This window comes from Pseudonaja textilis, chromosome 14 (assembly GCF_049901715.1).
Source record: "Pseudonaja textilis isolate UNSWEBS1 chromosome 14, rPseTex1.2, whole genome shotgun sequence".
Taxonomy (NCBI): Eukaryota; Metazoa; Chordata; class Lepidosauria; order Squamata; family Elapidae; genus Pseudonaja; species Pseudonaja textilis.
The window spans coordinates 11,995,127-12,019,137 of record NC_142003.1 but is presented as its reverse complement, the minus strand read 5'-3'; the positions used below and the strand labels follow the sequence as shown (position 1 = coordinate 12,019,137).

General features: G+C 46.0%; 1 protein-coding gene across 2 annotated transcripts in view; it reads left to right on the top strand.

Annotated features, from left to right (window-relative positions):
* Nucleotides 1-3,323: 3,323 nt before the first annotated feature.
* Nucleotides 3,324-24,011, top strand: part of PDPK1 (3-phosphoinositide dependent protein kinase 1) — a 36,741-nt gene continuing 16,053 nt past the window's right edge. The window contains exons 1-7 of one of the 2 annotated variants that reach the window (XM_026704022.2): nt 3,324-3,427; nt 17,085-17,309; nt 18,943-18,985; nt 19,265-19,402; nt 20,591-20,735; nt 22,364-22,461; nt 22,548-22,623. In XM_026704022.2, the coding sequence (XP_026559807.1) occupies nt 3,404-3,427; nt 17,085-17,309; nt 18,943-18,985; nt 19,265-19,402; nt 20,591-20,735; nt 22,364-22,461; nt 22,548-22,623 (749 nt within the window). In that variant the 5' untranslated portion in view covers nt 3,324-3,403. Of the gene's footprint in view, nt 3,428-6,293; nt 7,083-17,084; nt 17,310-18,942; nt 18,986-19,264; nt 19,403-20,590; nt 20,736-22,363; nt 22,462-22,547; nt 22,624-24,011 lie in introns of those variants that run through there. The other variant, XM_087912572.1, reaches the window with a different exon arrangement.

Sequence of the window (24,011 nt, the reverse complement as noted above, 5' to 3'; positions counted from 1 at the left end):
CAATTTTTTAAAGTTTTTTTTTATTTTTTAAACATACACAAAGCACAAACAAACAAAAAAAACCATAAAGCCATCTTTCAGTTACATACAGTGTGTCAGTTGGTACTAGTCTCTTGTGCATTCTCTGCAGTCATTCCCTTCTAATTACAATTTAATCCTCATATTATATATAAGTTGTATTTATTTCTAGTATTATCATTATTGTTTATTAGACTGTTACTGTCATTTCATCACTTTATGTGAGTAAATCCCCATTTTAACTTAGCCTATAACATTCATTTATATCATTCATTTCATCATCTCCCATCTATTCAATATTTTATCCTTACAATAATTTATCTCTAACAATTCTATTATACTTATATTATAGAGTATTATAAAATATTTCATTTCCCTGTTTTATTATCTAACCATTGGCAAAACAAGTCCCATATTTTATAAAATTGTTTTTCTTGCTCTGATTTCAAATGTCAATTTACTCATTTCTGCGCAGTCCATTATTTTCTTGATAACTTCATCCTCCGTAGTTTTCTCATTTTTCCAGTTTTTAGCAAATACAACTCTAGCCGCTGTTAATACATTTATAATCAAATATATCATTTCTCTACTGTATATTTCAGGTATAATGCCCAATAAAAATATCTCTGGCTTTAAATCTATATGTTTTTTGTCATTTTTTCCAACCATGTGTGGATTTTAGTCCAATCTTTTAGCCTCTGCACATGTCCACTACGTATGATAGTACGATCCAGGTATCTGATGTGTGCGTCCACAATTTTGTGCATATTGCACCTTGGCTCCAGGAGTGCATCAGCAGCCAGACTGCTTCCAGGTTCAAGGTTCTAGCAATGACCTACAAAGACTCCCCTCCCCCATGGCTGAGGGCTGGGTGACTTGAGGCCTCTCCCCAATTGCCTCTCCCCTTTTCATCAGGGCTGGCAGGAGGGGCCTATCAGCCAAGGGATCTTGTCTGGCAAGGCCAAGAAGGTTCCTTGGTGCTCTCTGAGATTGGTTTTCTTGCAGAGGGTTCCTTACCCAAATTGGGTAACATCATCAGAGCTAGTAAGGAATGAGGTTTACTCTCCGTTTATATTCTACTGTCTTGCCCTGACATTCCTTACTTGCACTGATGTTGCCTAGTTTGGCTAATGAAACATCTGCAAGAAAACCACCAAACTCAGACAGCACCAAGGACCCCATAGTTCAAGCTATGAAAGTTCTCCTTTATTGGGACTTAATTGGGAAGAGAACTTTCTCTGCCTTGTGGAAAACCATCATCCTGCCGGAGGACAGACTGGCATCATTCTCTAGCCTTTCAAAAGATCCTTAAAACAGCCTTTTTGCCAGCAAGCATGGAGACCTAGGAAGGTGGCAACACCAGAGCATCTGTTGTGCTAATTTTTCCCCCATGTTAACAGCCAGTGTGATTTTTGGCGGCTTTTGAATGTGGAATCAGAAAAGCACCAGACTTCTTAGTCTAAAGCAGAGGTCCCCAAACTTGGCAACTTTAAGACTTGTGGACTTCAACTCCCAGAATTCTCCAGCCAGCAATGCTGAGAGTTTATTTATTGTTTATTTATTATTTGATTTGTCAATCACTTACAAGATAATAGGTATAGAGTAAGAATACAGGAAAAAGGTACGAATAAATGGGGACAATAGGACAGGGATGGTAGGCACGATGGTGCACTTATGCACATCCCTTATGGACCTCTTAGGAATGGTGTGAGGTCAATATTGGATAGTCTGAGGGTAAAGGAGTGGGCGTTAGAGGATGTAACAACAGAGTCAGGTAGTGCATTCCAGGCATTGACCACTCTGTTGCTGAAGTCGTACTTTCTGCAATCAAGATTGGAGCGGTTTACATTGAGTTTGTATCTGTTGTGTGCTCTTGTATTGTTGCGGTTGAAACTGAAGTAGTCATTGACTAGTAGGACATTGTAGCAGATAATTTTGTGTACTACGCTTAAGTCCATCCGGCAGCGGCGTAGTTCGAGATTGTCCAAGCCCAAAATTTCAAGCCTGGTGGTATAGGATACTTTGCTGCAAGCAGAGGAGGGTAGTACTCTTCTGGTGAAATACTTCTGGACTCGCTCAGTTGTAATTAATGTCCAATATACAGTGTGGATTCCAGACAGTACTGGTCTAGCAAGCTTTTGTATGCCTTAGTTAGCAATTCGATATTTCTGGAGAAGCTTCATAAGATTAGATTTACAACTCTTAATGCCTTTTTGGCAATGCTGTTACATCTGGCACTTAGATCATTAGATATGAGTGCTCCAAGGTCCTTGATAGAATGAGGGTCATCAACGTGGTCATATCCACCTAGCTTGTATTTGGTATACTGACTTTTTTTGCCAATGTGTAGGACAGAGCATTTGTTGGTCGAGATTTGGAGTTGCCAACTGTTTGACACATAATCAAGGTCGCTTTGAAGGATGGTAGCATTGTCGGTGGTGTTGAATAGTGGAAGTCTTACAAGTGGCCAGGTTTGGGGACCCCTGGCCTAAAGGCTTCATACTGTGCCGCTTTGACGCTTCAATGGTAACTTCCCAGAAAACGAGACGTATTTACCGTTCGGGCTGAGCTTGTTTGACGGTAACCGACAACTGACTTTCTGGGCCGACAGATGGGAGGCTGCCTTATAAACCGGCCGAGTAAAATGGGGCTTGCAAAGCGGGGGAAGCTGTGGGAAGACAAACGAAGCCTGATGCGGACTAGCCCGCGATGCCTTTCAGTTCAGGAATGCGGGAAGCCGCGCTCCTGCGCTGGGCAAACGGCAGGACGGCTTCAGGGATCGGAGCGATGATCTCGATGCGCCTTGAAGGGGCTGCTCGAGGAGCTCCTGATCCGATCCGCTCGCTGCAGGACTCACAGTTGCCCACCAGGGGAGCAAAACGGGGGAAGCCACTATGGGGAGCAGGGGGGAGTCGCCGCCGCGGAATGAATGGGGGAGACGGCCCTTGGACTCAGCCGCTCCAGCCCCGCAGAGACCGGCCCTCCTCCGCGCTTCTACTCGCGGCCCGCCGGGGAGGCAACGGCGCGGGCAGGACGCCGGCCGCCTCCGCTCGATCCGGGCTCGCCCGAAAAGACCCGAAGCGCCGCCATGTCCCCTCGGCCACCCTCCCCCCTCGCATCCGGGCCTCCTACCCAGCAGGCCTCGCGAAGGCCAGCTGCGTCAATCCGGGGGGGAGGGGTGGCGCGCAGAGAGTCTCGCGAGAGAGGCGGACGGGGCTCCCGCGCCTTGGGACAGCCAGTCTGGAAGCGCGCGGAGGGAAGTCCCGCCTCTCCGGGCGGAAGCGGGCATTGTTGTGGCTGACGTCACTGGCGGAGGACGCGGGCGTCCCGTTGGGTCGCACTCCTGGTGGCGGCGCGGCGGAGGCGGCGGAGGGCCGGCGGGCCCATGGCCAGCGCTGGAAGCCCCCTGGTAGGCCTCGCGGCAGGGCCGGCCGCCCCTCGCGCGCGGGAGCGACAGGCGGCGCCGGCTGCCGGGTCGGTGTGGCGGCGGCAGGGCCGGCGGCTGTTCCGCAGGCCCCGCCCGGGATGCGCGGAGCCAAGGGCCGGCCGGCGGAGGAGCTCCTTCCGCCAGGATGGGTCGAGGTGGAGGTGCGCGGTGCCCGTCGGCGAGCCTGTGTCCCGGGCGGCGGCGGCGGCGGCGGCGGCGGCGGCCTTGGGCGCGCGGCTCTGCTTGCCCTGCCCGGCGGGTCTGGGCCTGCTGGCCCCCGGCATCGGCCCCGCCTTTGGCCCTCGGCCGCCCGGCCTTGCTCGGCTCCTGGCGGGGCCACGAAGGGACCCGGTTTCGGCGCCTTGCGGGCAGGAAGCGCGGCCTTGACGGCGAAGCGGGAGCCGGGTCGCTTTCCGGGTCTGCTCAGAACGGCTTCGGTCCGTCCCAAGAGTCGCCAGAGCGGCTGCCCGGCTCCGAGTCGAGGTGCGCTGGGTGGGATCAGGGGCTTCATTGGGGGCTTTGACGGCAGGCAAGTCTCGGGTTTGTATTCTCTCTCCTTGCAAAGAAACTGAAAGTCTGGGCTGGAGGGTAAAGCGGTGCTTCGGAGAACAGCCGCCTGCCAAGAGGTCCAAAGAGTCTTTAAGCTCCCCTTCGGCCCAATTGACCCTTACCGGCAGTCCGAACTCAACTCCCAAGTTTAGACTCCTGCGGCATGGAAATGTGGGGAAGCCGCGGCCTCTTTAGGGCTGCTGCTATTCTCATTTCCGATGCTGCTTGCAAGGAACGTCATTGGGGAAGCTGGCCAGAAATCATTCCTGCTCTCCCCCCCCCCCCCTCCATCCTTCTGCTTTCTCTTTGGGTAAGGAAATGACGGCACAACGAGGGTTGATGACCAGAGCCGGTGATCTGGAGTGGTGGGGAAGTGAGGGTTGGGCAAAGGGCACGAGTAAGGAAATGTCTCTGAAATGATGACCCAACAGCCATCACTCCTGAATTTTCATGAGCATTACTTTTAACCTCATTTGGGACAGAAAGCTTTTTGAAATACAGTACACTGGAAACCTTAGGGAGCCAGAAGCCATTGTTTCTGTACTGGCCTTCACTTAGGCATATCATCAGGTGACTGGTGGGGTCAGTGGGCAACAAGGAAAGGTTAACTCTGCTTCTTCTGGCTAGAAAGCAGGGCTTAAGCTTTTTGTCCTTTGATGAGGGCTAGCTCCTTAGTTGCATATATTGTCTTTGGCTGAAAAATTATTCAATCTAGGTATTGTACAATTGGTAGTGCTGTAGTAGATAATAGCATTAATTACAAAACGCAAGTATTTCCTTCAGGTGACAATAGCAACTCTTAGACTTTCCAGAGTTAGACTGTTTCAAAAATCAGAACTTATCATTTTAAGTTCAAGTTTCATTCTTGGTTACTGGAAAGTTTTTGGCAAAAAAGGAATTTTATTAGGGTGTGGGCAGAAGGGTTTACAGCAGCCTGTCAGTATAGAGCAGCTGAAGGCCATCTTTGCAGAAGCTGATGTGTTTTTCCAGTCATGCTTAATGGAAGTAAATAATTTTGACCACTTTGCTCCTGTACAAATGTCATATCAGGTAATCCCGGATGACAAGCCTTCCTTGATGAGTAGACAGCAATTCTCCCAAATAATTGCTTAGTTTTAGCCACTGAAATGCATTCCCTGACCCATCTACTAATAGAGGAAGACATATATCACCCTAGATCATTCTATGTTCCTGTCCCAATGGATACCCTTGGTTCTTAAGCGCCTGAATATATCTAGTTTATATTAGCTAGGCTGACTTGGATGGTAAAGGATGCAACATAAATTTAAAAGTACCACTTCCTGTGCCTTGTGAAATGTTCACTTTAAGAATAAAATAAGGACCTGGCGTTAACATCAACTTACCGTGGTGAAAGGCTGGACCATCTCTTTATCGATAGGAATACTTAATTTGACAATTCATGGCTGAGGTTAGCATCACTAGGAAAGCTGCTTCCAAGAGAGAGTATTGTTTGGAATCTGTTTAATTCCAACGGAGCTCTTGTTGGTGTATGTGAATCTGTATTAAATCTCATGAAAGGAAACAGAGAATGCCAGAGGGGAAATTGCACACATAAAGATGCCTGAAAGAGAGTGACTACCATATGTCCAGAGGGATGAAGCCCAAGGTAATGGCCTGCCTAGACAGGCTTACACTCCCAGGCCCTTGTCCCGTGTGACTTATCCAAGAAGTTCTTGTGCTGCCATAAGATTCCCTCTCCACCGTGGTTCAAACTTTCATCAGGTCAAATGCTCTGTCTTCTTTGTGCCTAGATGTCAAGATGGTCTCTGCCATTGACTCTGGTAGTCCCTGCCGCAGCAAATTGGGTTGTGTTGGCAGGTATTATGGAAGTCTTTGCTCACTTTGATTAATACTGCAAACCAGACACTTCTGGAACAGAATGGGGTGAGGAAACAGTGAGAAGCTTATATTGCATCCCACTCTGGAACCAGGTTGGTTGTCATTTGCTATTGCAAAGGGCCTAAGGAAAGACTTCCCATCTTTCCTGTCTTCCAGGAGATCGCTGGGTATAGAGTCCATTCTTTTAATAAATCACGTTGACAGCTGAACTAATTTGTGTTCAGCAACCATTTTATGCATATTGCTACTATAGAGATTAGAAGCTTTTCTGCAGCTATTAAGAGGTCAGTCTTTGATCTTCTGATCTCTTTCTTGAACCCCTCAACTGTCCACTTGCCAATGGGGTTGAGAAGGACTTGTTTCGCCCTTTTGCCCCATATTTGTTTTAAAGGATGCTGGAGGGCAGCTTTTGAGGCACCTCTTTCCACTTTTCCCCCAGCATTTCCGCATGGCTTGACAATATATTCTTGGAGCCGTTGGTCCGCTCCCCAGCAGGTGAAATCAAGCACCAAAGGAGCGGGAGTATAATGGCAGGTGCATTATTCTCCAGGCCTGAGAATGCTCTGATTTGCCTTAGACCAACAGCTATTTGGACAAGACAACAGTATGTGGGATGCTGCTTCTCCTGGTGGCTAAGGAACTATGGATGGACCTGCTAGATTGGCTCTCATGGAAAATTGCCTCTCTCCCCAACTCTGGGCTATGCTGGAGAGCTAATAACTTCTAAACATGCTCAGGCACCACCAGGCTTATTTTCAGCCCCTTGGACAAAATGCAGAGAAGATTGGAGGTCCACTTGCTTGCCTTGCCTTTTCCTGGGGAAAAGGGGGTGAGGAAAGCTGCTGGACTCTTGCAGAGGCTTCTGCTGTCAGTATGATCTTCGGTTCCAGAGGGGAAGAGGACCTGCCAGAGAGCACCACAGATAGAGCCAACCTGTTCCTCTTCCTGTGTTCTCTTCAGCTGGCTGCCAGCTCCTTATCATGGGGCCACAGTGCCATGTAAAATGTTGCTCCCTCGCTTCTGAGGGGGGTGGGCAGGCACTCTTGTCCCACAAGTCCTTCCCCCTCCCCCAGCCACCCAACAGTGGGTGAGTCTGGTAGGAGCAGAAAACCTAATCCTGCGGAGTTAAACCGGCAAGCCCAGCTCTTCTCAGACCAAGAGAAGAAGGAAAGCCGTCTTTGGAAAGCACCTGCCTGCTTTCCTGTGTTGCAGCCAGCAATGTGGCAGGGTGGGACTGGTTTGCTTTGCATTTCTCAGGTTCCTTTAGGTGGGCTTGCTGCTCCAAAAGAGAAGGCTTTCCATCGTGGTTGAGTCAATGCCTGGGACATTAACGTGGGGACAGTGGCTGTCGGATCTGGTGGCTAACTAGGCTTCAGCTTACTACTTTGGCACAGGATCTAAAAGGAGGAGAGGCTGTTGAGACGAAGCTATCATGTTTCAGCTCATACCTGGCTAATGCATCCAGCTACCTCAATTGGGGAGGGGGCAGGGGGACTTAATTTCCAACCCTTTGGTCATCCTGCTGTGTTACAGAACAGGGTGGATTTCAGTTTAATTCAGAGGGTTCTCCTATTAACTATACCTCTTTTGATGTAGCCTAAGTTAGGCGAATCTGCTTATCCCTTGGCACCACCTCAGATGCCTCTCTGCGTTTTCTCCAAGGTCTGCCCGCATGATGCAGCCTTTTTTTCATTCTTGGCCCACTGCTGAAACGGCTTGAGCGTTTATCTGATCCAAGTTAAAGTGGTGTTTTCCATCTTCTCCTGTGCACGGGGCCTGTGGTGCTCGGGTAGCAAATGGGAAGGTGCATCCAGGGGCTGCGACCTACACAGCTCTTCTTGGCTGTAGCATAAATGCAAAGCACATTTCAGTCTTGGTAACTGCCTTTGGGAAAAAAGGGGCCTCTGTGTACAGTTATGCCTTTCTTTCCCATGTTTTAAACTCATGAATTGGAATAAGGTTTTCTCTGTTTCCTGCAGCCTTTGGTTGCAATTCTGATGGTGGAGGTAAGGAATTGGACTGTGAGAAGGGGGCACACGAGCACTGAGAAAGGAAAATAATTGCAGTCCATCTGGGGACTGTGTATGTGGTGAGGGTGAGTGGAGAATTCCTGGTAAAACAGGAGAAACCGAGGTCCCCTTTCACCCTGCAATTCTGGTTCTGACAAGTCTAAGCATTTGTCAAAACTTGCTCCTGGTCCATCCCATATTAGGGAGAACAGTTGGTGTACTGTGGAATCTTTTGTGCCTCTTGAGTAGGTTGTTTGCTACCGGACATTTTGTTACCCAACTAGGTAACATTATCCTTTCTAGTGAGTCTGGGGTTTGCTTCCTGTTTATATATAGTCCCTTGTCCTGCCGGTGTTGGTGATGTGTTTTTTCTCCTTACTGGTTTCTTAATTAGGGTCAGTATTACGCTTGATTGTTTGTGTGGTGTTAATCACTGCTTTGTCTGGGTGTAGACTACTGGAGAGGATGTGTTCTGGCCTTTTTGTTTCCTTCTTAGCTTTTTTAATTACCTCTTTTGAATGTTGTGTAAATATGATTTATCTCTGTGTTAAGGGCTGATGTGTCTCTGTGCTAAGCTTCCAAAAGTTCCCTAGTGTTTTTGGATTTGGCTTGGTCTGGAATGCTTATAATTTCCTGTTGAAAATATGGCTAAGTCTGCCCATGTATTGCAAGCTCTACTGCGAGGTCTGTAAGCACCTCGAACACAATTCAGTCATTGCCAGAAGATCAGGATACGGCCACTGCATTTTTGGAAGGATGCTGCCAAACTGGAGTGGAAAGGAAGCAAGATGATAAGAGCTGGAGAATAAAACTTCAGAGGAATGATGTAGGACTTTTGCAGCCAGTGTTTTAAATAGAGGCTGGATGCCCGTCAAGGGCAGGGCTCTTCCAACTTGACAGCTTTAAGACTTGCGGACTTCAACTCCCAGAATTCCTCCTCCAGTCATGTTAGCTCAGGAATTCTGGGAGTTGAAGTCCACAAGTTTGAAGACCCTTGGTCAAAGGGATAGCAGTGGATTCCTACACTGGGCAGGGGTCGTCAGACTATACTATTTCCAAGGTTGATTGTCCCATCACACTTAGGTGAAAGAGGATGGAAAAGAGGGTGTGCTGGTGCACTTGTGGCCTATAGCTTGAGTTGGAAGGGTCCTTGCAGAATTTGGTGGTTCGGCTGAATGGAATTTGAACTTCCCGCAATTGACCAATCAGCTAACTGTGACAAGACTATTTGATTGCCGTTAGTGGTGTTGCTGGAGTTTTACGGGAGGATATATATCATCACCTCTAGGGCTCGGAGGTTCGTCTGCAGGGTCCTGCTGAGGAATTTGTTGATTTTCTGGCAGAGAAAGTCACTCAGATTCATTCAGAGTTAGACATTAGCGTGGTTACTGGCCCAGTCTTTGCTCAGTTGTCTGGGGATGGTTTGACCTTGTAGATCCCAAAGAAATGGACAAGATCCTAGGGAATTTTAGATCCATGTCTCTCCTGGCTGATTAAGGCCTCCCGATGGTGACATGTGAGTGGTTATTGGCAGTGATAAGGAATTCTGTGGGGGAGGCCTGGTGCCTCGGTCCTTTAAAGAGCCTGTGTGGTTCCCTCTCTTCCTAAGTGGAGGGATGGAGGACTTTAGTCCTGACTCGAACTTTCCAGGACAGGAGGGCAGGGTTGGCTGCAGTCCCATCTATTAGAGCTGTGGGACCACAGAAAAGAGCCTTCTCAGTGGTTGCCCCTGTCCCCCCCCCCCATCCCCCCTCCCCCGTTGCTTTTCCCAAAGACCCTGAAGATACGGGTTTTGCCAGTGGGCCTGGGAATGGAGATGGAGCCGATCAAGTAATTAATGGGATTGTGTAGTTGCTGTCATGGGGGTGGGGGGGTGGGGTTTTATATTATGGATTTTTAATATTGTAAGCTTCCCAGAATCACCTGTGAAGCTGGGTGGCCATATAAATTTACACACGCATATGCACACACAAAACACATGCTTTTTAAAGGAAAAAATCACTTTGTGACTGTGAGATTAATGAAGTGACATTAATCGAATGGAACAGTTTGACTTCCTGACTTGTGCTCTGTTGCTGGAGGGTTTTAAGAAAAGATTGGACAACCATCTGTCTGGGATTTTATAAGAACTCCTGCCTTGTGTCCAAGGTCTCTTCCAACCCTAAGATTCTAACAAAAGATAATACAAACTCAACTAAACTCAGAAATAGAAATAAAACAGAATGGAAAGTGTGAGAGAAAGAAAAGAGGAAAAATAAAAAAGAGAAAAGGAACATTTAAGTAGGTGCTTCTGATCTTTATCACAAGCACAAACAAGCTTAAATAATTCACGTGTAAAGTTTTATGTAATAGCTTTTCTTCCCATAACTAATCCCTTACTCGTAAGCATTAAATCATTAACATTTCAGCTCTGATGTCAACAGACCTCACAAAGGATTCCCAGAGTTTTATAGAAACACATCTTAATTTAACCCTGATCAAATAAACCAACTTTGTATTCCTTCTTGGAGGCTTTAGCAAATTTCTTGTCTTGATCCAATAAATAGTTACTCTCCAAGTCATTCTCTTGGTTTGTCATTTCTATTCCCCATTTTTACTGTCTGTTCTGTCTTATAAGCAACAATTTTTTATTTTTCAATATTTCAGTAATTTCTTTATAGTTACTATTTCTTAATCAAGTGAGCTTTGTTTTTAAATTTTATCCTTTAAGTCTTCCAGAATATTCTGTTTTCCATCTATCATTTCCCCACCTTTTGGATATATTCTGTCTGTAGAAACAGACATCATTGCTGACATTATTTCTGTCCCAGTTCTTCGGATTTCTTCTGAAATATTTCAAATGGGATACCATTTTGTGTTATTTTGTTTCAATGCTGACGAAAAAGCAAAGCTATATTTTTCCTTTAATGCATCAAAATTTTAGTCCCCTCAAGTTTCTGATACGACTTAAGAGGAACTAAACAATTTATTTCTCATGAAGGTGCTATTTAATTTAATAATTATTCCAAAATTGTGTCGCAAAAGTCCTTTTGCTTCTATATAATCCTTAATTTATACCTTTTTTGGATTAAAATCTTATTTAGCTTTTCACTGTTCATTTCAAATCTTTAAATTCTTAACTTATACTTAATTTTTCCCTTATTCTTGAATGAGGGTAATTCACCAAGTGTCTATGTAAACTTGTCATTTTGAAGATTTCTAATAGCCTTAAGATTATTAAACATAATTTTTGAAATTGATTAGAAAGTGAATTTACAACCTAACTTTCAAGGAACAGCTAGACATCCCTGCTAAAAAGTAGGATGGATTTTCAGATGGAGACGGCCTTTCTGGAGCTCAGCCGCTGGATCCTGGATCCTGGCTGATAAAATCTCTCTGGAGAGATAGTGAGATTGCCCACATGCACTCCAGACAGCTGCTTCTTGTTTTGTGGTCAGTTTATGAGTTGAGTGACTGGGAGTTAAGAAATATTGTTTAAGCTCACAGTTGTAACACAGCCTTTTATAGACAAATGCTTGACAATCTACATTTCATAATTTTGTTAATAAATGAATGAACTAAGAGAATGGCTGCCAAATTAGATAAAGTTACAAACACTACTAAATAAAACCTTGCATGGGAGGAATTGAGAATTTACCATTTTTATATACTTTTATATACTTTATATATACTATTTTTTTTTAATTGTTACAACAACTGAGCCGAGTGCCTTTTTTCTTTCTATTCCTTTTTGCTTTTTCCTTCTCCGCATTACAACTGTATCTTGAAGGCAATTTGATTGGCCTTTGATGAGTTATATTTAAAGTTTACTTCAACACTAGCCACAAGAGGGAGCAAAAGACTAACATTTAAGTCTTATTTCAACATGAATCACAAAGACCAAATTTGAAAACCAAAGGAATTGGTTATTGAAACCATTGAAAATACTGCTAAAAAATAAAACTCATTAAACCAAATTTTAAAAGAAATAAGACACCCTGCCTTGGAATGACTCAGAGTATTTGCAAATCGCATAGTCACGGAAAAACATATAGTCACAGAAAGACTAACCCTGTTGTGATATGTATGTATGTGTGTCATATATGTATTCATGCTTGCTAAAGACCCAATGAAAAAACAAACTTGTCATGCCCCTGGTGGAGTCTGACCCTGAGGAAGAGGAGGAACAGCCAACAGAGAGTGGGAGTGTGGCTCCAGAGGTGGTGGAGGAGGCTGGGGAAGGGCAGAGGCTGGCTGAGCAATCAGAGGAGGATCCAGGACCATCCCCTATCCATCCTAGGTCACGCAGGGAGGAGAGGATCAGGGAAAAGAAAGGTCTACTCAAGAGGAGATTACCATGATCCTCCTCGTGGCTTGCAGGTAGGAGCTATGTATATAAGTTTGTAACTGCGTAATCAGAATTGCTGGAGTCAAAGTTTAGTGTTTACTTTGAAAAAGGTTTATCTTTGCTGGCGTTCTTCCCATGGACTCTCGGTTATTTTCCTGGATTTTATGATTAGTTATCTTGGTTTGCTTCGGAACTCTCGTCAATGCGGTTTGTTTTGGTTCTCTTTTTGCCTCATTTTTTACTTTTGTGACTTTAAACTGTGCCTAATAAAACAGTGAAGTTGGTGCGGTGCTCCTCCAGGCTTATGCTCCCGCAGGCACTTTGTTCCCATGTGCTTATTATTCCCGGAAGTTATCGGCTCCAGAGCACAACTATTTGATTTGGGACAAGGAGCTATTGGTGGTTAAGGTCGCTTTTGAGACCTGGCAGCACCACCTGGAGGGGGCTTGTCACCAAATCGAAGTTCAGACAGATCATCTCAATTTGGAACATCTACGTACAGCTCGGACGATGAACCAGCGTCAGGTGAGATGGTCCTTATTCTTTGATCGATTTGATTTCCGGGTGACCTATGTTCCGAGTGGAGGGAATCAACGCACCGACGCCCTATCTCAGAAGCCCAAGTATACCCAAAGGGAGGATAAAATCTTGCCCCAGACGGTGATTCCGTTGGAGTGGTTTGCGGCCACCGAGGAACCTGTGGACCTCCAAGTGAGGATTCAGGAGGTGCAGCAGCAGGACCCATTTGTGGCAGCTCGACGTTGAGAACTGGATGAGAATGGGAGACAAGAGACTCCTTGGGTGTATATTGGGGACTGTTGAGGTTCCGTGATCGCATTTACGTGCCTGGAGGTCCTCTTCGTGGCCTTATCCTACGTCAATGTCATGATAGTCCGGCGGTGGGACACTTTGGGGTGTTCAACACACTGTACGTCATATCTAGGACATTTTGGTGACCAAGACTTAAACATGATGTGTCGGGATATATGGTGTCCTGTGGGATCTGTCACCAAGCCAAGTATGCTCCTGGTGTACCCCCTGATCTCTTGCAGCCCTTGCCCATGCCAGAACGACTGTGGGGGGCAATTTCATTGGATTTCATCGTTGAGTTACCACCATCGAATGGTGCCACAACCATTTTGGTGGTAGTGGATATGTTGACTAAAATGGCCCACTTTATTCAGTGTGCGGGTCTTCCATCAGCCAAGATAACGGCTCAATTATCTCCCATGTTTTCCTGTTGCATGGGTTACCAGACCGCATGGTATCAGATCGGGGGGTACAATTTACTGCACGCTTCTGGCAGACCTTACTCGCGAAACTGCAGGTTCAGGCGTGTCTGTCATCTGCTCATCACCCTGAAACTGATGGGGGGACAGAGAGAGTGAATGCTATTTTGGAGCAGTACTTCCGCTGTTTCAGCAATAGTCAACAAGACAATTGGGTGGAAGTGCTGCCGGTGGCAGAATTTGTTTATAACAATGCTCAACATGCATCCACCCGTGTGTCCCCTTTCTTTGCTAACTATGGGTTTCATCCACGACTTTTCCCTTTAGCCCCGTCTGATTCCCCAGTTACGGCAGTGGATACGTTCTTGCAGGAGTTAAAAGACGTGTACAACATGGTCTGCAAACAACTAGAGAGACCCAAGGAGGACTATAAACGGTTTGCAGACCAACATCGTCACGATGTTCTGCCTTTAGCGGAAGGCAGTCAGGTTTGGCTTTCTACCAGATACTTACCAGCAATGCGACCATCGAAAAATCTTGATCACCGTTACTTGGGACCTTTTCCGGTTGAGGCGGTGATCAATCCTGTGGCTTATTGCCTCTCCCTGCCACGGACCATGTGTATCCATCCTGTTTTTCATCATTCCCTGTTAGTCCCTGCCTTGGCCGACATTCTGTATAGACCGGCTCCATCACAGCCAGCCCCTATGGGAGAGGAGGAGTATGAAGTAAATAGCATCCGAGATTCACGTCAGTTGCAAGGCCGATTTCAGTATGTGGTGGCATGGAAAGGTTATGGACCGGAGGACTTCCCCTGGGTCGATGCCACTGATGTTCATGCTCCTTGCTTGGTCCAGGACTTTCACACTTGGTTTCCTCAACGTCCTCATCTGCCTGGTCCCAGGGGAGGGGGCCCTGTGGGGTGGGGGGGATAGTGTCATGACCCTGGTGGAGACTGACTCTGAGGAAGAGGAGGAACAGCCAACAGGGAGTGGGAGTGTAGCTCCAGAGGTGGTGGAGGAGGCTGGGGTAGGGCAGAGGCTGGCTGAGCAATCAGGAGGATCCAGGCCCATCCCCTATCCATCCTAGGTCATGCAGGGAGAAGAGGATTAGGGAAAAGCTAGGTCTACTCAGGAGATTACTCCTCATGAGGAGATCCTCCTCGTGGCTTGCAGCTGGGAGCTATGTATATAAGTTTGTAACTGCGTAGTCAGAATTGCTGGAGTCAAAGTTTATTGTTTACTTTGAAAGAGGTTTATCTTTGCTGGCGTTCTTCCCATGGTCTCTCCTTGGTTATTTTCCTGGAGTTTATGATTAGTTATCTTGGCTGGCTTCGGAACTCTCGTCAATGCGATTTGTTTTGGTTCTCTTTTTGCCTCATTATTTACTTTTGTGACTTTAAACTGTGCCTAATAAAACAGTGAAGTTAAGTTGAAGGCCTTACTGGACTTTAATGTATGTTTTGGGTTTTGGGTTATTTTGAGAGACTATGGGTCATCACACAAACCCTGCAGTTCAGTCCAATCCACCCCCACTGGAGCTGAGCAATCGATTTCATATCCTACCCCTGGAAGAAAGCACACACAGACATCTGGAGAAGGAACATTATCAAATATACTGATGACAGGGGGAAAAGTAGAGACTCCCCCAAGCGAAAAAAATAATGTGTTGGTGATAGAAGACATTTTTCAGGGGAAAGAACCCAGCAGTTTGTAGAGTGGGCAAAAACTATCTAGAATGCTATAGGAACATTATTCTAGGCTAGGAGTGGTCAGCCTTTGGTAGCTATGGGCATCACTTACTTAGAAAGTTGAGAACCACAGGGTTAAGGAACGATGGTGCAAAAGGATGGAAGGTCTGTCCCCCCCCCCCTCTTGCCTTTGGTTTCCCTGCTCAGGAATTAATTCAGGTTGCTTCTCTATTTATGAAAAATGTTAACTCTTATTTGGGAAGCTTTTTTTGTGTGTTCCTGGCCCCTTTTTGTTGAGTGTTTGTTTTAATTGGGCCATCTATACTTTCAGTGAAAGGGGGGCATAAATGATTTTGGATCAAACACAAATATACATATTCACCTTGATATTATTCAGTACACAAGAACTTTTTCTTGTAACTTCTAGAGGAATGTATTTGAGAAACGCACTCTAGCTTTGCAAAGGTCTCAACTGAATTGCAGAAGAAGCAGAGAACAATGGCAACTTATTGGTCAGAGCACTTCATGAATTCCCCGGGAACATTTCCGGTTGGTTATTGAGAGGTGATGGAGAAAGCTGTCTCCTGCACAAGCTTTTTAATTTCTGGAGCCCCTTCTGGTGATGGACAATAGTTGTCTAAATGAGCCTCTTCATTGAAGTTGCTTGTCTTTTCCTTAAATAGCAAATGGGTGGGTATCTCTCATACTTATATGTGGCTCTGAAGCCGCTAGGTTTTTCTAAATAAATCCCTAAGATCCAAGTAAATCCACTGGTTCAGTCTGAGCTGGTGTGGAAGAAAATCCTCCAGAAACGACATGGCTGCATATTAAGGAAGCAGCTTTCATGGAGAGCAGACTAAAGCAGACTTTGCCAGGCAACAGTGGACCGCAAGGCTTCGATTAAGGAACTCGGGGAAAGTAGTTTGGTACTCATCATGACTCCAGGAACCAATTAACAATGAGTACCAGGCTGCCCCGTGGGTGTGGGTGGGTGGGTGTGTATACGGTATTAAGTAGAGAGTAATATCTTTCAGGTTTAGTACAACATTTAGTACAAGTCAAGTACTAGTTGATAGGTAACTCTGCCAGGATCCAAATAAGAAGGAAAGCGAGGAGGGAAAGAAGATTGCAGGTGCCCCTCTTGTGTTCATGGGCAGCTGAAAGAAGGTGTCAGTCCCTGCAGGTCCTGCTCACAAATCTTTCACCGGACCGGAAGCACTTTGGGCTTTTTCTGAGCTACCAAGCCGGGAGGACTGATCTTTTGTAAGTGAGGAGCAGCCATTTTTAGCAAACTGCTGGGCGTTTTTGGAGAGAATTCCTGAGCGGTGGTGGTTATTCTTTGAGGGGAATCTTTGGGGGCTTCTTGTTCCGGCAGCTTTTCAAATGGTGCTCTATGAGGGCATCTGTCTGGCTCTCTTTTCAAGGAGCATAGAGAGAGAGCCTTTGGCCCTTTCCTGCTGCTGCTGCTTCTTGAGTTTGCAGTTCCATGTCTTAGAAGCCTCTCGGTGTCATCCAAAGTGCCCAGCACCCTCAGCTGTTGGTGTTGCAGAGTCTTTCGGCCAATCACTCCTTTTAGCAGGCAAATGAGAAGCCCAGTACAGGCAGGGCTGGAACTCGAGTATGACTACTGAAAAGTCAAGCTCTGAGTTTCTAGTCTGGTCAACACAGAGGACTGAGCTTACTCAGTATCCTCTAGAAAGCAGAGTTTCTGTTGGCAGAGAACGAAAGAAAGGGATGAAGAAGAGGGAGGACACTGGGTGCCTCACTTGAACCCTAAGCCAGAGGAGGACATTTTAGGCCCCAGAGATCACCTCTGACTTGAGCCGTTGCCATTCAGGCCCTGTGAGCTTGTGCAAAATGACAGACGGGGCCTGCCAAGTTCCTTACAGGCAGTGCTTCGTGGTTTGGCCATTTTTGTCTAGTGACCGTTGATCGATTACGGGCCACAGCCTTGAGTGTGCTTTCTACTTTGCAGTATGATGCTGTTCCTATCCAGTCCAGTGTGGCTTTATGTTCCTGCTCATCTCCATCAATGGTGAGGAACCAGGTGGATTCCAGCCTTCAACCTGTTGCTGCTGCCTGTGGCAGCAGACAGGAACTGAATATGGAGAGCACCTTGCAACAGCCTCCACAGCCTCGAAAGAAACGCCCAGAGGACTTTAAGTTTGGGAAGATTCTCGGGGAAGGATCTTTTTCCACAGTGAGTATCAGTGGCAGCCGCTTGCCTTTGTACCCGCAATGTTTAGTGTAGTTTACGTTTACTTTATTGTCATTGCACCTCGTACAATGAACTCAAACACCATCTTCAGTGCACATCATGACCATGACAATAAACCCCGTCCTTCACACTCCACACATTGAACCGAAAACCCCCAACACCACATCAACACTGCACTATACAGTAGAATTCAACAGAGCTACTGCCCTGGGATGGAAGCTGTTTTTCAGCCTGTTTGTCCTTGTTTTTATTGTTGTCCTGTACCGTTTGCCAGATCGTAATAGTTCAAAAAAAAAAAAAAGGGGGTTCCCAGGATGAGATGGATCTTTGAGGATGTTTTGAACTTTCTTAAGGCAGCGGGAGCTATAAAGCTCTTCCAAAGAGGGGAGAGGGCAACCCAGGATTTTCTGGGCTATGACGTTAACCTTCTGGAGTGCTGCCCTATCTGCCCCTGTGCAATTGGCAAACCAGACACAGGTGTGCAGGAAGTTAAGATACTCTCTGTGGTGCAGCGGTAGAAGGTCCCCAGCAGTTTTCCATTCAGTTGTTGTTTCCTGAGAAGCCTCAGGTAGCATAGTCTCTGCTGGGCCCTTTTGACCAGGGCTGCAATGTGAGCCCCCCAGGTCAGGTCCTCTTTTAGGGTAACACCCAGAAACTTAAAACTGGCCTCTTGCTCCACTCGGTCTCCCTTGATAAGCCAGGGCTGGAGGTCCGGTCTGTTCCTGCCAAGATCGCAAAGGCCAAGTCAGCTGTGCCTTTCTCCAGGCCTTTGCGCTTGGGGACACGTGTGCTTAGGTCACTGAGAGCCTGACCACATTAGACAGACTTCGTGTCGGCCTCGGATCCACCTTGAATCGGATTTGGGGCTGCCGCAAGGGAGGAGGATGGGTAGTTGTGGGAAGGGAAGGGAAGGGAGAAGGGAGGATTGCCACAACAGAATTCTTTCGCCAGAGCTCAAGGCCAAGTCGCTGGAGTTTGGAGTTCAGAATGGAGGTGGATTGGAGAGAGTGACTTGAGGGTCATCACAAGGGGGCTGGCTGGGTGTGAGTTTAATATAGCAGGGGGAAATGCAGGATTTCAGATTCGGGATTTCCCAGGTGTGCCAATATGACTTCTCAAATCATTTCATACTTGGATGGACTTTGTCTCTGAGTTCTGAATTGCAATGGAGAGTTTGGTTGGAAGGCTGACATTTTGCGTTTCTCCCTGGCTTCCCATTCCTATTTTTCCTCCCAAAAGCACTGCATTTTCTTCAGGCACCTGATTTCTACGAATGCCTATAAGGTTTTGGATCTGAGCATGCAAAACACTCAAAGAAGCACCTTGTAAGGCTGGCTGAGCAGTCTGGGTCGGACTCACAAGGGAGAGCAACTGGCTGATATTTTTTCCGTACTCATTTTGTAAGCATAGTGTGTCTACTGATGCCCTCTAGATACCAAACCTCACCAGGCACCCTTCAGCAAGGCCTTAGAGTGTGCTTAATCCCTTTGTCAGGCCTGATGGTGACAGCCTCCAGATAGAGAACACCTGGCTCTACAAGAATGCGCCAGCCTTGCCTCCAAGGGCTTGTCACATGCTTCGAATGTAACCGGGTTTCTCTTTCCTTTAAAAACAGGTTGTCCTGGCCAGAGAATTGACCACCTCCCGAGAATATGCCAGTGAGTATCACTTGCTTCTTCGGTTGTAGTTTGTGGATGACCCTCTAAGTTACACCTGGTGTTGCTGTAAGGCAGGGGTGTCAAACTGGAGGCCCACACAGGCCATGCCCACCCCAGCTCTGCGAAGGGAAAATGCCATGAAACGTCAGGTGATGGCAACGTGATGTGGCCACTTTGACACGCATGCTGGAGGGTGCGACTGTTGCACTTGGTCAAAGCAGAGAGTGGGATTCATTGATCGAGGCCCAAATTTCTAGTAACCTGCCTGTTGTTTAAAAGTTAAAATTCTAGAGAAGCGCCATATCATCAAAGAGAATAAGGTCCCCTACGTGACCAGGGAGAGAGATGTGATGTCCCGCCTGGATCACCCTTTCTTTGTGAAGCTCTACTTCACATTTCAAGACGAAGAAAAGCTCTGTATCCTTTCCTGTCTCCTATTGGGCCGTAAAAATTGTGGGCAAATTTGGAACGGTGTCTGAACCGGAATTCCGTGTGTGTGTGTGTGTGTGCTGAATGCTGAATCTCAGGAGCTTCTTGATGGTTTTTTAAAATATATTTAAAATAAGAAAAAGAAAAATATATACAATGTATAAGGTACAATGTTTCATTGCAAACGAAACCAGTATACAAATACAGATATTGACATAAAACATATATATTTCTTATCAGCTAAGACGGTGTGATCGTTTATTGAAAATAATTTTACTAATATTCATTTTCTATTTTTGGTATATACTCTTAGTTTAACCACTTCATTTTTCAAATCGTTATCTTTTCCTGGTTTTTCTCCTTCATCCAGTTGTACCATTTTTCCCAAGCTGTAGTATATTTTGAGCCCACCTTATCCCTACGTTTTTGTGTAAGTAGGTCCATTTCAGCGCAGTCAAGAACTTTCTGAATTATCAAACTATTTGTTGGCATTCTTGATGGTTTTAAGGGCAGAATGGGATTCCTAAGATTTCAGAGCCACCTCTGACAGGTTGCAGGAATCGGAGAGCACCGGTTCTGTCATGGAGAATATTAAAAAAACTGAAATATCTGTTTCACAGGTAGTTCAACCTATGACCATGTAACCGTGGCTCAAAGTTACAGAAGCCTTGGAAGTAATGACTTACAATCTGCCAAACCAACCCACAGTCATAGGATTGCAATTCAGCTGCCAGGCAAGCAGCTCCTACTTGCAACCAGTTGTGGCCTTCCACGGTCACGTGTTTGCTATTTGTGACCCTTTTTGGGGGTGGGGTGGGGGCTGATTTCCATGGAAAATGCCCATTGGGGAAGCTGGGTTTGCTTAGTTACCACATGATTTGCTTAACAGCTACTATAAAAATTGTCCTAAAATTTGGGTCTGACTTGACTTATGGCCGCAATGACTTACAATGGAAATTGGTACTAAATGAAGGAGTAGCTCTAATTAATAGCTAGTTTAGGAAGCTAACTCAAGGAAAGCGCCTGAAAGGCTAGTAAAACTCCTTCCTGCCTACTAGCTGTGGCCCCTGATGGCCTTCTTTCCAATCTGGTGGCTTTCTCTTTAGCCTTGTCTCCAAATACATGCTTGTTGTGTCTAGATCATCCTGTAGAAATAACTCTTAACTTGGCATTCAGATTTTGGTCTCAGTTATGCTAAAAACGGAGAGCTTCTAAAATACATCCGAAAGATCGGTTCGTTTGATGAGACATGTACGAGGTTTTATACTGCTGAAATTGTGGCTGCGTTAGAGTACTTGCACGGAAAGGGCATTATCCATAGGTAATGTATTCTGAATTGATGCACCTCCTGATCCCTTGGTCTGTCGGGTTACTTCTCTATCGTGGGACTGTATAAGGAGGCGGCCTTGGGGAGTCTCCTTCCCAGCCGCTGCTGGTGGAGGCTTTGAACTGTCTCTTCCGGTTCAGCATCCCCTTTGCCCACGGGGACATCCCTGCTTTTGAAGCTGAGGGGGGTCTCTGCACTGCCTTGGCTTTCTTGATCTCTTTGGCCTTTTCTGCTTGCCCACTACAGGAAAGGAAACGCCTACGTAAAGTGCTTGCCTCACTGTTACTTGTTCCATGCCCAGAGGGCTTGTGTGGCTGCAGTCAGTATGGAGCTTGCAGGATGCTGGGTTTATCCCTGCATCCCTAGTGCTTTGAGGAGCCAGCTCTGTCCCGAATTGCAGAGCTTGTCAAATATTGCAAATGATACGGTAGACAAGGAGACACAGCTCATTAGCCACATTCAGAGTTCAGGTTTTTTGTCTTAACTTGTTCTTCCTTCCTTCCTTCCTTCCTTCCCTTTTTCAGCCATCTCCTAATAACTCTTTCCTGTTCCCCAAATTTGGTGGAGCTTTAAGCTAGCTTTTAGATTTCTTTTATATCCTGTCTTCCGCTTTCCCTTTCTTATCCTTGCTTTGCCTACCTCTTCATCCTCTTCCCTCCCTCCCTCCCTCTTCTAGTAACTCTTCCCTGTTCCCCAAATTCTCTGGTGGATGACTTTGTCTGTGAAATAACAAAAAAAAAAAAAAAGCTGAGGTTAATTCAAGTTTCATGTATTTCTGTAAGACACATGAAGTTCCTGAAGCTATGTCACTTGAATTGTATTCCAGGATTTGCTTGTCTTCAGCTGAGAGAACTTGCAATAATTTAAAACTCTACAGAAAGTTTCAAATCTTTCATTAAGGTCTCCATGTTATATAGTTTGAATACTTTAACTTGTAAGTGGGGACTATTCCTTTATCAAGATTGGGACTTCCTCCTCAGTTTGAAGCTGCTAAAATTGCATTAAGAAAGCCAGTTTAGTGGTATGGTTTAGTCATCCGACTAGACCATGAGTTCTAATTCTGCTTTAGAGACAAAAGCTAGCTGGACGACCTGGGGCCCATCACTCCTCCTCAGCCCTAGGAAGGGAGCCATGGCAAGTCCCTGCTGAAACCCTTGGCTAAGAAAACCGGGGGTGCTGCTCCCAGGAGTCCAGGCAACAGCCAGGAGGCAGCACGGCCTAGAAGCCCAAGCAAAACAAAAAAGAAGGTTGCATCGTGCTTAGTGAGTGGATTCTTTCAAGCAGCAACGTCCTTTTTATATCATAAATGATACTTCAAGTCATTTTTCAAACACGTACGCCTGCACCTTTTTCCAGGGTTTGGTTTCTTTCTATCTTGCAGTAAAAGTTTTTCAAATGGAATTTACTGTTGAAAGCGTTTAAGCGCTGGGTCCTCCGTGCCTACTAAACCTTTTCTGGCTTGCTTCTTACTAATGTAATCTTCCTGATGCTACTGCAACAATATAGAGAGCACTTTCTCTTTTGATGTCACTTTGAATGCTGGACATTGCATTGGGGAGCTAAACATTTCCCTGGGGAGGAAGGGATGACCAGTTCACAGAAGCATATTTTGCCTTTTCTAGGGATCTGAAGCCGGAAAACATCTTGTTAAATGGAGAGATGCATATTCAAATTACGGACTTTGGGACAGCGAAAATATTGTCTGCAGATAGCAAACAAGGTGTGTAATCATGTATCTTTCACTCCACTGAACAGTCGCACTGCCTTGAGAAGCGCCCTCCCTTACTTCTGTATTTCTTGTTTTAGCCCGAGCAAACTCCTTTGTAGGGACAGCACAGTACGTGTCTCCGGAGTTATTAACTGAAAAATCTGCTTGCAAAAGGTGAGCTCTGCGTGTGCGTTGAAATTCTTTCGTACTTTCTTTTGAGCTGCATTAAGGAGATGCCTTTGAGCTCTTACCTGGTTGTCCAAGCTTTTTGCATTGTCTTTGTTGACAGTTGGATTTGGGGGGAGGGGGATGTCCAGCAGATGAAAAGGGATCCTAAAAACTCTCTAATGAGAGTCTTTCAACTCATCAATATTTGTTCAATACAATATTCCAAAACATTTGCTCTGCCCAGATATGAGACAATAATTATTTCTTCTTTTTTCCTACTTGGCAGTAATACTTATTGAAATTTATTGTGAGGGATTCTTAAGGATAACGTTTTTTAGTGAAGTCTCAATAAAGAATGAATAATATTACATTTCAAAGCACAGCTAAAATAAACTAAGTTTCTTAACATTTACAGCTAAAATACTCTCCATCTTCTTACTAACTTAATGTCTGTTCGAAACCGAACTTATTTGGAAAGAACTGGAAACAAATTTTTCAATCATTTTTTTAAATTTGTATATGTTGTTTATTAGCTGTTGTTTTTAGTTTAAAATTTAAATGATACCCTTACAGTGTGGTAAATTACTTTGAGGAAGCTCTGCTCTGTCTGAAAGAACTTGTATACAGCTCCAAAGATTCCTGGATGAAATGGATTAGCTAGACCAGGGGTCTCCAACCTTGGCAACTTTAAGACTTGTGGACTTCAACTCCCAGAATTCCTCAGCCAACTTTGCTGGCTGAGGAATTCTGGGAGTTGAAGTCCACAAGGCTTGAAGTGACCAAGGTTGGAGACCCTGACTAGGCCACTTCCAGCCAGGATTCAGGCCTGGTTATAGGACGGAAACCGCATCGGTTGTGCTTTTATGACCCCTAGCGGGAGCAGGATAAGTAGTGAGTCTCTCCTGCCTCTCCTGGACTTCTCGGCAGACTTTGATACCATCAGTCACAGTCTCCTTCTGGAGCAGCTTCGGGGCTCTGGAAGGGGCTTGGCGTTGTCCTGCTTCACCTCCTCTGTGACCGCTCTCGGTCCGTGTCTTGCCCCCCCGCCCCGTCCACTGCTCAGTACTTTCTCCACTTTGGTTTAATATCTACGTGAAGCTGCTGGGTGGAGATATCATCAATCTGCTGATGTTGCCCAGCTCTGTATCTCAGCCCATGTGATGCTGTGCCCCCCCGCAGTGCTTGAAGGGCCGGATGGGGAGCAATGGACTGAAGCGGAACCCTGGTATGACGGGATGGCTCTGGTTTCCACGGTTCTTTGGTCTTAGCTGGGTTGGCATAGCCCAGAGAGACCCAGTGCATAATCTGGGCGGGTGTCTCCCGGCCTCATGACTCCTGCTTGAGGAGCAGGTGGCAGTCATGGCTGGGAGGGCCTTTGCACAGTGCCGCTTGCG